General features: G+C 66.2%; 2 protein-coding genes across 2 annotated transcripts; one reads left to right on the forward strand and one right to left on the reverse strand.

The window, feature by feature from the left end:
- Positions 1 to 1214: 1214 nt before the first annotated feature.
- Positions 1215 to 2198, forward strand: LOC309679263 (ring finger protein-like; the record flags this gene model as incomplete). The annotated part of the gene is made up of 1 exon (XM_082492541.1): positions 1215 to 2198. The coding sequence occupies one exon, from the start codon at positions 1215 to 1217 to the stop codon at positions 2196 to 2198; it is 984 nt and encodes a 327-aa protein (XP_082348667.1).
- Positions 2199 to 9679: 7481 nt separating this feature from the next.
- RNF208 (ring finger protein 208) lies at positions 9680 to 10477 on the reverse strand (the record flags this gene model as incomplete). Its single annotated transcript, XM_082492731.1, has 1 exon — positions 9680 to 10477. The coding sequence occupies one exon, from the start codon at positions 10475 to 10477 to the stop codon at positions 9680 to 9682; it is 798 nt and encodes a 265-aa protein (XP_082348857.1).
- Positions 10478 to 10892: the final 415 nt, after the last annotated feature.

Consider the following 10892-nt stretch of genomic DNA (forward strand, 5'->3'; position numbering starts at 1 on the left):
TGCCACGCCATGCCTGTGACCCAGCCACCCTCCCACGCGTGGGATCGTGGGGTCCTGCGCAGGCGAGCAGCACCCCAGGGCATTGCTGGAGCTACAGCGCTGTAGTGAGCGGAAATATAGTGCTTTTTGTGTCTCCCCACCCCGCTGCTTTGCTGGCACTGCCTTGTTGTGAGGAGCTGTTGTACCTGCAGACCCCAGCTGGGCTGGGTGTCTCCCTGCCCTGGGGACAGCCAGGAGGACAGCGTGGAGCTGCTATGTGGCAGCCATCACACTGGTGACACTGTCCCCCTTCCATGGAGCTCTATCCCACCTGTGTTCGTCCTTCCCAGCCCTGCAAGCTGCTTATGGGCCATGGCGAGGAGAGGTGGCCCAGCATAGGGACTGACTGTGGGGACAGGGATGAGGTGGGGGCTGTACTGGGGCAGCGCAGGACCCGTGCTGGTGTGCTATATTGGCTGTGAGCTGGGGGGCTGTACTGGGAGCAGAGCAGGGTCCGTACTGGGGTCTGAGCTGGGAGGCTGGACTGGGGCAGTGCAGGGCCCATGCGGCCGTACCCCACAGGCAGCGGTGTGGGGAGCTCTGGCCGCAGAGGCGGCTCCGTTTTTGCTGGGCGAGGAGAAGAGGCGGCCGTGGGCCCAGCTCCTCCCCGGCTCCCACGGGAGCTGATTGGCGCGGGCATGGCTGCCTGCCCCGGGCTGCCTGCATTTGAGCCGCTTCCAGCAGCTGACAAACCAGACTGGTTAGAGCCAGGCTCGGCCCCAGCCCTGCCTGGCCCACGGCTGGCCGCGGCTGCCTGCACGGGAGCCTGCCGCGCCTGCACCCCGCGCCGGCACAGCGGGCAGCGCCCAGCTTGTTGCCTTTTCCTCCGGACCGTGGCGGGTCAGTACTGCGTTGACGCTGGGGAGGAGGAAGAAGAGGAGGAGGAAGTGGCTGCTGGATGCTCACGGCAATACCCCTCTTGGGGTGGCTTATCGGTGAGGGTGATGGGGACGCGCCTCGCTTCGGGGGCTCCTGACCCATCGGTCTGGGAGGGTGTCCCAAACCGTGCCAGAGGCATGACAGGACTCAGCGTGGACGCTGCTGCCGTTAAACCCTTCTGGCAGCCGTGCTGAAGGCCACCTCCTGCCCTGGAGCAGCACCCACGTCCCACACCCAGCCCCAAGGGGGCTCGGGGGGTGGCGGGTGAGGGGGGTGGCCGTGGAGCAGCTGCCCCCATGGAGCTGGCCGTGGGTGAGGAGGCAGAGCCTGGCCCCCAGCCGGTGCGGGCAGCCGGTGGGGAGGGCTGTGCTGGGCAACAAGGTGAGAGCGAGACTGTGGGGCCGGGGCGCCCCGGAGAGCTGCCCCAGCTCTGCGGAGAGGTGCCAGTCGCTGCCTGGGGCTGCTGGAACCCACCAGCAGTGGTGGAGGATGCAACCGAGCCGCTCCTGCCCGGGCATGATGAGCTGCCTGCCCATAGTGCCTCCCTGCCTGCGGGGCAGGACCCTGCCCCTGCCTCTGCCACCAGCACCATCCTGCCCCGCGGGGAGAGCCCGGCACCGTGCGGGGGGTCATCCAGCCTGGAAAGTGCCTTCAGCTCCACCCTGAGCCTCTCGGGCGAGGAGGAGGAGACGTCAAGTGACGAGGTGGCTGCGGCAGCAGAGCCGTGCTGCGTGCCGGCGGGCAGTGAGGACGAGTGTCCCATCTGCACGGAGCCCTACGATGACCAACGGCACAAACAGGCCCTGCTCAACTGCAACCACGGGCTGTGCCGCGCCTGCCTGCGCGCCATCATGGACACAGCTGCCGGCGCCGAGTTTGGCCGCGTGCGCTGCCCCATCTGCCGCCAGAAGACACCCATGCTGGAGTGGGAGATCTGCAAGCTGCAAGAGGAGCTGCTCTTACTGCACGCCCAGCCTGGCTCCACCAGCGCCCTGGCCACCCCCCGGCCCCCTGCACTGCCGCCCCGGCGCCCAGGCCTCCTCGGTGCCCTCGAGCATCGCTTCCAGGTGCGCTTCCACACCAGCCGCATGTTCGGGTGTCTCCCCTGTGTCCGCTACCCGCCCTGCCTCATCCGCGGGCTGGGACGGCTGGAGCGCCACTGCCGCTGCTGCTACCTCCTGGTGCTGGCACTGCTGCTGGCGGCTGAGATGCTCAGCCTGCTCCTCATCTTCCTCCCCATCGTCCTGATGGTGCTGCTCTTCCTCATCCTCGATAAATAGCGCTGGGTTTGTGCCTCCAGGCTGGGCCACGCGTGGGGAGAGGAGCCCTGCTTCCACTTTGCCCCTGGGTGTGGTGCTGGGGGGTGATGGCAGCCTGGGAGTGAGCCTGTGAACCCGGCATGCTCCGGCACTGCCGGTGAGCGCGGAGCAGGTGAGGCAGTGGACGAGCTGGAGTAGGCAGCTGAGGGAGGCAACCCCAGAGCTGGCATCGCCTGCATCCCACTGGGCACCGGGTGACACGTCGCTGCAGCAGTGGAGGATGGAGCGGGAGCCCTTCCTGCACCAGCGGCACGTCCCTGGCATGGGGCTGGGGGCCGGAGGGGCTCTGCGGCAGAGCAGGGCTGTGCTGTGGGCTGTGCTGTGGGCTGTGCTGCCCGCACCGGGACAGACGGACTGGGGCTCCCCAGCACAGAGTGGAAATACAACTTGCATTTGTACCACGGCGGTGTCAGGCTGAGTTTGGTGTCCATCCCGGCCTGGGCATGTCCCCGCGGGGCCCAGCAGTGACACAAGCAGGGGACGGGGACAGCCAGTGGTCTCCTGTCACCCTGGGAGAGGGTGCCCCCACTGTGGCACCTCCCAGCCCTGGCCGAGCCGTACCAGCCCGTGCTCATGCCTTGCCCTGCGCGGAGATAAGAGAGCAAACACGGCTCTGTCCCCTGCAGTGTGGCGCTGGCAGCACCGAGCAGGACCGGCCGGCGGGGCACTAGCCACCCCGGCACCCTGTGCCCGAGGACAGGCGAGTTTGGCCGCAGCCAGGAGCCACAGGCAGAGGAACCCACGGCACCGCAGTACCGGGGCTGTGCCCACGTGGGACCTGCCCACGGCTGCGGCGGGCAGGAATATCTCAGCGCTGAGCGGGGTGTGGGCTCTGCTCCTTACTTGGCAGCCGGCCTCATGCGGGGGCTGCGTCCCAGCCAGGCACGATGCCCCTCTCCATGGGACGTCCCTGGGCCGATGCCGCGGCACGGCTCCTCCGCACCCTGGTCCCCACCATGCTGCAGGGCATGGGGCTGGCAGCAGCTTACTGGGGACACCCGTACCCCAAGGGGCAGGGCTGGGGCCAGGATTTCAGCCACCTTTGGGCTGGCAGCGGGTGGCGGGGAGGTGTCAGACCCCCTCAACCCATTGGGGGGTCAGTTTTCTGCGATGCTGGTACCCATCTTCACAGCCTGCGATGTGCTGCTCCTTATTTATCCCTGCCAGCCTCCTCTCAGCATCCTGCCAAAGTTCTACGCGGACCCTGTGCCAAATCGCCCCCCTGTGTTGTCACCCCTCTCCGTCCCCACCCTGCCTGTCCCTGCCGAGGGGCTGGCTGACACGGCCGTGCCCTGTCCTCCTGCCCGGCCACGCCGGGGTTGTGCAACCAGCCGTGTGCCATGGCGTTGCCCTTCTCCCGCAGAAAGGCGCCGTGGGCACCTCCCCAGGGCTGCGGCGACTGCAGGGCACACGGGGTACCACCAACCCACCCCCTTCACCTTCCCCCTGCGAAGGGCGGTGGGGAGCGAGCGAACGCTGTCCTGCCCGCACAGCCCCACGACAAACCCGTGCCCATCACCGGGGCAGCAATTTGGGCTTGTGGGCTTTGCCGGGGCTCGTGGGCTGCTCTCGGCATCGGCACTGCTGTGCTTTGCTCCGGCAAAGCGCCAAGGCGCGGGAGGCAGCGGCAGGAGCAGGGCACCCCGAAATGGGTCAGGCCAGGAGGCAGAGGCAGGCGGGTCCCCCCCGGCCCCCCTCGCTCCGAGGAATATTTATTTATACCAAGTGGAGCAGCTCCATCGGGAGAAGCGTCAGCTCAACCCTGGCCAGAGGCATTTTCGGCTAGATGGGGCCTGCGGGGAGGGGGGGCTGTGACACCTGGGGGGGCCCTGCCACCGCCTGGGAGCCTGGCACGTGTCCCTGCTCTACATTACGTGGAGGGGGGATAACCGTCTTCTGGGCAAACCAGGCCACAGCTGTCCCCAAGGGGACACCATGCAGGACAGTGCACCCTCCGGCGTGTCCGCGCTCCCCTCGCCGGGCTGTTGGCGCCTTTGGGTGCTAAAAGCTGGCAAAGGGCACGTAAATCCCCCTGGGGATGGGGTCCCTGGGGGGCTGCGGCGTGGGACCGACCCCGTGGGCGATGATGCGGAGCCCGGCAGTGCCGCAGTGCCCCGGTGCGCAGGCAGGGCTGACCCACGGCGCCTGGCTGCAATCTCCGCTCGAGAGGACTCGGTTATATTTAGCGCGCCGAGATAGCGGCGAGCGGCACAGCGGGTGTGCCGCAGCACGGCGAGCTGGGGCCGGGGACAGCGTGGCGAAAGCCACGGGAGGCTGCGGCATGGCTCCGGCTGTGGGGCACCATCCTCTGGCACAGCCCCCCCCGAACCCCCTACACATACAGCCTCTGATCCCTTGCAGTGCCCTTGCAACCCCCCCCCAGCACCATTCCCACCCCTCCCCCCAGCAGCCATATGCACCCTGTCTCCCCATGCGCACCCCACTGCAGCCCCCAGCACCCTCCTGCAGCCCCTCCATGCACCCCAGTCTCACCAGGCATGCCCCCGCACAGCCCTCATCAACCTTCCCACCAGCTCTTCTTTGCTGCCCCCCATCACCCCACTGCAGCCCCCAACGCATCTCCACCCCAACCCTGGACTCCAGCACAACCCCCCAAATCCACCCCATCTCCCCCCACCCCCCTTGCAGCCCTCCCTGCCCCCCTCCCACAACCCCTGACACCCCGTTGCACCCCAAATGCTTCATTGCATCTCCCAGCTGCTGGCACGGGGAGGGTGACTTGGTGTCCCCAGACCGGTGACATGGCTGTCCCCATCCCTGTGGGGACCTGTCCACTTGGGGCTCTGCAGGGCCGGATCTCTCTCCTGGCTCCTTCTGCTGAAGCCCAGCGTGTCCCCCTGACCCGTGTCCCCAGCCGTGTCCAGGTGGCAGTGAGGACATCGGCAGCACAGCCAGTCTCAGGCATGCACCAAGTGCGCCCGGTCTCACCCACTCTGGGGTGGTGGGGGCCCCATCCAGCTCTGGGCAGAGACATCCCCACTCCTTTTGCACCACAACCAGCAGCAGCACCTCCTCTTCCCCGCTCAGCCCCCACGCCGGGGCCGGGCCCCATCCTGCACCCTCAGAGTGAGCCCGGAGGGACAGCGGGAACAGCGGGAACGGATGGCACCAGAACCCGGCCTCGAACGTGGAGCCGGGGAGCGAGCGGGAGCAGTGCTGGTGCCTACGGGCAGCCCTCACCTGGATTTAACCCCGAGAAAGCTCCTGCGCTCAGCAGTCCCTCCCCATCCGCTGGCCAGCGCTGCCCTGGGGACCCGTCACAGCCTCTCGGGCTCTGTGCCACAACCCTTTATCTTCTCATCGCGGCGTTGCACCTCGTTGTGAAAGCCGGGCGCCGGCAGAAGCCGTTGCAAGCAGCTTCCTCCCCTCTGAAACAGCCATTTCGGGTGCGTGACCGCCCCGGGTTGAGGTTTCGAGGCTGCGTGTCACCAGGGAGGGTGCAGCCCTGATGCTCGGCCACCTTCTTCCCAGCCTGGCATCGTGGTGCCACAGAGCCCCGTGCAGCCTTCCGCTCCTCGGCCAAGCTGGGGCTGCATCCTCCCCCTGCTCTGTCTGCACCAACAGGGAACTGGTCCCGTTGCTCAACCTCCCGGCGGGTGGCGGGGCAGGATGGGGACCGGTGGGGCCACACGCATGGGGACCAGCCTCGGCGCTGCCTGGGGCTGCCCGTCCATCACCAGCAGGAGCGCAGAGCTGGGCCCAGCCCGGCGTGACCCCCGGCACCCACCAGCTGGGCTGCAGGAGCTGGTTTTGGGGAGAACAGCTGGGAATCATCATCTCCTGTACCCGTCCCAAAGGCCAACCCCAAATCAGCAGAGAACAGCCCATTCCTGGTCATTCCCACATCTAAACTGAGGGAGTTTGGGGAAAGATCACCCCCAGGAGCCATTTAACCCCCCCACATCCCCTCTCCCACCCTGGGCCAGCCCAGACACTGGGAAAGCCCAGAACTTCATCCCAGCCTGGGACAGACATTACATCAAGCAGGAGATTTTAAAACCAGCTCATCTGGAAACTTCTGCGAGCGTCTTTGCTCACGCACATCCAAACCTGTTCCCGCGGCGACCTCCCGGCCACGTTCAAGCCGGACTTGGAGCGCACTCGGAGGCACAAAACTCGCCGCGGCCACAGCGGCTGTGGGAGAATTGCGGGGTTTGGGATGCCAGAGAGACTTCGAAAGACTTTTGATTCCCCTGCGAGGGCTGGCACCACCCCGCCGCCCCCGTCCCCCCGCAGCACGCCCAGGGCCCCTCTTCCGGCGAGCGCTCGTTCGAGGTTAATAGGGCTGGAGAAATGGGTTGTCGCCCAGCGCTTACTCCTGAAAGGCCCCATTTCTTCCTTAATTGCAACTCAAAATCAAATTAACGGTTTTAAATTTACTCTGTGCCCAAGAGGTACCACGGGGGAGGGGGGTGGGGGGGAGGACATGCTGTACCCTTCGTCCTTATGTAATAAAAAGGGCAAATTGCTGCTATGAGGGCAAAATTGCTGCCACCGCCGCCCGCACTGGCCCCTTGCTTCGGTGTCTTTGGGGCCTCACAGATGGAGATGCTCATCCTAGATTTGGGATGAACCTTTGGGGCGATGGAGATACTCATCCTGGATTTGGGATGAACCTTTGGGGCGATCCATGGTGATGTTCGTCCCGGATTCGGGGCTGCCCCGGCTTCCCCGAGCAGCCACACCATGGGGCTCACCGGGGGATGCTGTGACAGCCCGAAGCCCCCAGCACTGCTGCCAGGGCTGTGTGTGCCCCTCAAAACCGAGGACGGGGAGGATGCGGGTGCAGGGCCGGGGAGCCGCGTCACGGCCAGAGTGCGCTCAGCGCCGGGGATGGCACCGGCTGCGTTATTGATGCTGTAATTCAGCGCCGATGGACTGGCATGTGGTTTTGTTTTCCAGGGATAGAAACTCCCCTGGGACGGGGACTGACAGCCATGGACAAGGGGTCCGCAGTCATCCCACACCCCCCCCGGGGGTGGGAGCTGCCCCCCGGGGTTTGGCTGCAACCGGGGAGATGCTGGTGCTCTGGAAGCAGCTGCTCCACAGTGGCCCACAGCAGAGGGCAGAGACAGCCGAGAAAGGAAATTTGGGGGCCAGTGCAGGGCCAAGTGGGGCCGTGCGTGCACAGAAAGCCTCAGCGTGCGCGCACACACACATCCCCCCGCTGTGCACGCTCACGCACACATGTGTGCGCTCACCAGCCCGCCTGCACAGCTCTCACCCCGGGGAACCGCGCTGCCCCGGGACCACCCTCCCGCCGGCTCCTGCTGCAAATTTCTGCCTCTCCCAGCTGGAGAGCTGCCGTCACGGTGACCCCGCCGTCCATTCGGCGCAGGCAGCGGGTGCTCCCCGCTGATGCCGTTTGCCGGTGCTGCTGGGTGCATGCCAGGCCCCGCGGCAGTCCCTGTGTGCCACGGGGGGACGGTGCGGAGAGGGGTGTGTGGCAGAGCCCATGGGTGCATCTGCCTCACCGAAGCGGGGCAGAGGGACCCCAGCACTGCCCACGTCCCTGCCTGGCTTCCTTGGCTAGCGAGTGCCACCTGGGCTTGGCTGGTGAATCCTCTCCCCCAATATACTACATCACTCGGGGAGGAATAGGACACCCAAGAGGTTTTTAAGAGCCCTTGGTGTGGCTGGGGACAGCTTGCCAAGGCGGGCAGTGTACCCCCCCGCCATTGCCCAGCCTTGTGTGGTGGGACACACTGGGTGAGGAGGGGACACAACCATGTCAGAGCCACGAGCCAGGATGGAGGAGAAGGTGTCAGTCCAGGGGAAAGCCCTTCCTCTGGGTATCTCCCCCCCAACTCACCCCACGGACCAAGTGGGGCCAGTGCGCAGCATCCTGGCTGGTGCGCGGCCCCGCTCGTGCCCGCAGCAACGTGCCCCCCGAGACGCCGGCTCACTGTTCCAATATAATCTTTATTGGGGAGACTGATGGGGGTCAGAACAAGGCCGGGTATAAAACATGATCATCGTCACAACCAGCAGCGGGAGGCATTGGCAGAGCAACACAGAAACGGTATTGGCCCCCGTTCTGCGCCGGCAGCGGGGTGGTACCCGGGGCTGCGCTGGCGGCATCGCCTGCTCCCTCGGGGCGGGCAGGGGGACGGTTTGGCCCCTCTCCCCGGATGGATGCCGGACTTCGGCCAGTGCTGGGGGCTGCTCCTTCCTCCAGGGTGCGGGGCTCTGCGGGGTCCCTCTGGCTCGCCCAGCCCCGGTGCCCTGGGAGCGGGCGGTATGTGCCCCTGGTGCTGCGGCCGTGCTGGGTTGTGGTGCTCAGCCCTGCAGGAGCACCTGCAAAGTATGGCTTTTTCTATATTTTTTTAGGTTTGTTTTTTTTTTTTTTTTTGCTTTTTTGGCAGCAAACTTACCCCTCCAGGTGCCCTGGAGAAAGCGAGACTGTGCTCGGGAGGCCGCTGCCCTGCCAGCCCCTCACACAGGGCTCGGAGCTGCTCCGGGGAAGGGACCGTAGGCAGGAGCCAGACCTCTGCCCCCCTGCAGAGCCAAATCCCCTCGCTGGAGCTGGCAATTTGGGGTATTGGACCCCGCGCCACCCCCTCGAGCCATCCCACGGGGCATCAGCGCAGGGCCCCACAGGTGGAGCGGCAGAGAACGGGCACAGCTCAATGCCTTTGTGAATGTGTAGCGGCCTGGGACAGGGCGGCCGGGGACGGACGGGAAAAAAAAAAACAAGAATCCTCCAAAATGAGGATAAAGTGGAGCTTTCCTCAAGGGCCTGCGGAGGAAACGGGCCGCGTGTCTGCTCGCAACCGAGGGACCGGACCGGTGCGGTGGCTTGGCGTGGCTACAATGACTCGGGCGCACGGTGGCTTGGCCGCTGAGATGAAAGCTTTGGCAAATAACTTACAGAGAAGGAGGGGGGGGGAGGGGAGCCCAGGGACCTGTCCTTGCCTCCCGTGCCGGGCAGGCGACCCAGTGTGACACCAGGCACCGCCAGGGCTCCTCGTGCCACTGCCACCAGCCGTGGTGCGATGGGGAGGGGGTTGCTCCCTCTGGGACCCAGCGTCTGCTCTCGGGAGCCGCAGGGAGAGAGGAGGGAGGAGGTGCCCAAGAAAGGAGCGCGATGGGATGCTCGATGCACAGCGGGGGCACCCGCTCCAGGATGGGGGAGCCGGTAGTCCCTGGATGTGCTGGTGGACGTGCTCCCCATCTCAGCGTCCCTCTCCCTGGGCACCAGCAGGGCGTTGGGGGTTGCCGCCAGGTCCCAGCATCCCCGTCGCCCCCAGCCAGTGCCGTTGAGGACGCTGGTCCCACGTCCTTGGCCACGGTGAGCGTCGTAGCATCCCCGGGCTGTGTCGCCGGCAAAGAAGGGACCAGGGACCGGCCGCGGTGCAGCACCGTCCTCTCCCACCCGCCGGCCGCCCTGCTGCCGGGAGGCGCGGGCAGGGTTGCGGGGCTCACATGATGGTGCAGGAAGACAGCGGGTTTCGGATGTGGCAGGTGCAGGCAGCCCCGCAGTACTGGCGAAAGGTCTGGTAGCAGCTGCGGTCGGTGTCGCTGCTCCACTGGACGGGGTTGGCGGCCAGAGCATCGGCCGGCAGTCTGTTGAGGATACTGGTGTTGACAGCCAGCGCCGCCAGCCCATAGTCGGTGAAGAGGACGGTCTCCCGCTTGCAGGTGGGGCAGGAGATGAACTTGTACTTGGGGCAGGACTCGTAGAGGATCTGCAGGCACTCCTCGCACACCGAGTGCAGGCAGGAGAGGATGCGGGGCCGCTTGTTGGTGAAGTTGTACATGTGGCCGCAGGTAGGGCACTCGAGGGGCTCACAGGGCGTCGAGGGGTGCAGCACGTACTGGTTGACGATCACCTCGTCCGACGGCGGCTGCCGGTGGTAGCAGACCTCCGAGCTGCCCTTCCTCTGGCTCTGGTACCCGCGCTCTCGCCGCGGCAGGGGGGGAGTCCGGGGCAGCGGCAGGGGGCCGGGGGTGGCATCCAGGGCAGGGATGTCCCCGCACGCCTGGTTGACGATGATCTCGGACTCGGAGGGCCACGCGCGCTTGGCCACGAGGGGCGGCTCACGGCGCGGGGCTGGCGCGTAGCGCGGCTGCGAGGCCTGCAGCTCCGAAAACTTCTCCGGGTGGATGATTTTCATTGCCTCCATTTTAATGATGACTTGTTGCCCTTTCAGACACGACATGAGTATTGTTTTCACATTACTGTCCACTGCTCTGGGGTCTCCGAGGGACGCCTGCATGAGGCTAAAACATGCCGGCAGCCTGCTGAGCTTTCAATCTCGGTCTGGCCGCGGAGCAGGAGCACGGGGAGCAGCCGCTGGTGTGGAAGAGCATCCTGGGGAGAAGGGGCAGCGCCAGTGGGCCCCGTGCCCCTCTTCTTTGACCAGCCCTGAGGGTGCCGGGCGCAAGGCTGGGACGGGCAGGGGAAGGCAGGGCTCACAACGGCATCCTGCCCGCCTCGGAGGATGCTCTTGGACGTGCGATCAAAGCACAAGCTCCCCGCAGTGCCTCACCGGGATGTTAACGTGACATTGGCCCTCACTCGGCAGCCCCCCCTTTGCCTCCGCTGGCACTTCTCACGCCGGATCAGCCGCAGTCCGGAATGGTACAGTGGCGCCGGGCACTGCCCGGGGCAGGTGAGTCCAGGGGGTCCCG

This window comes from Vanellus vanellus, assembly GCF_965231255.1.
Source record: "Vanellus vanellus genome assembly, chromosome: 18".
NCBI lineage: Eukaryota > Metazoa > Chordata > Aves > Charadriiformes > Charadriidae > Vanellus > Vanellus vanellus.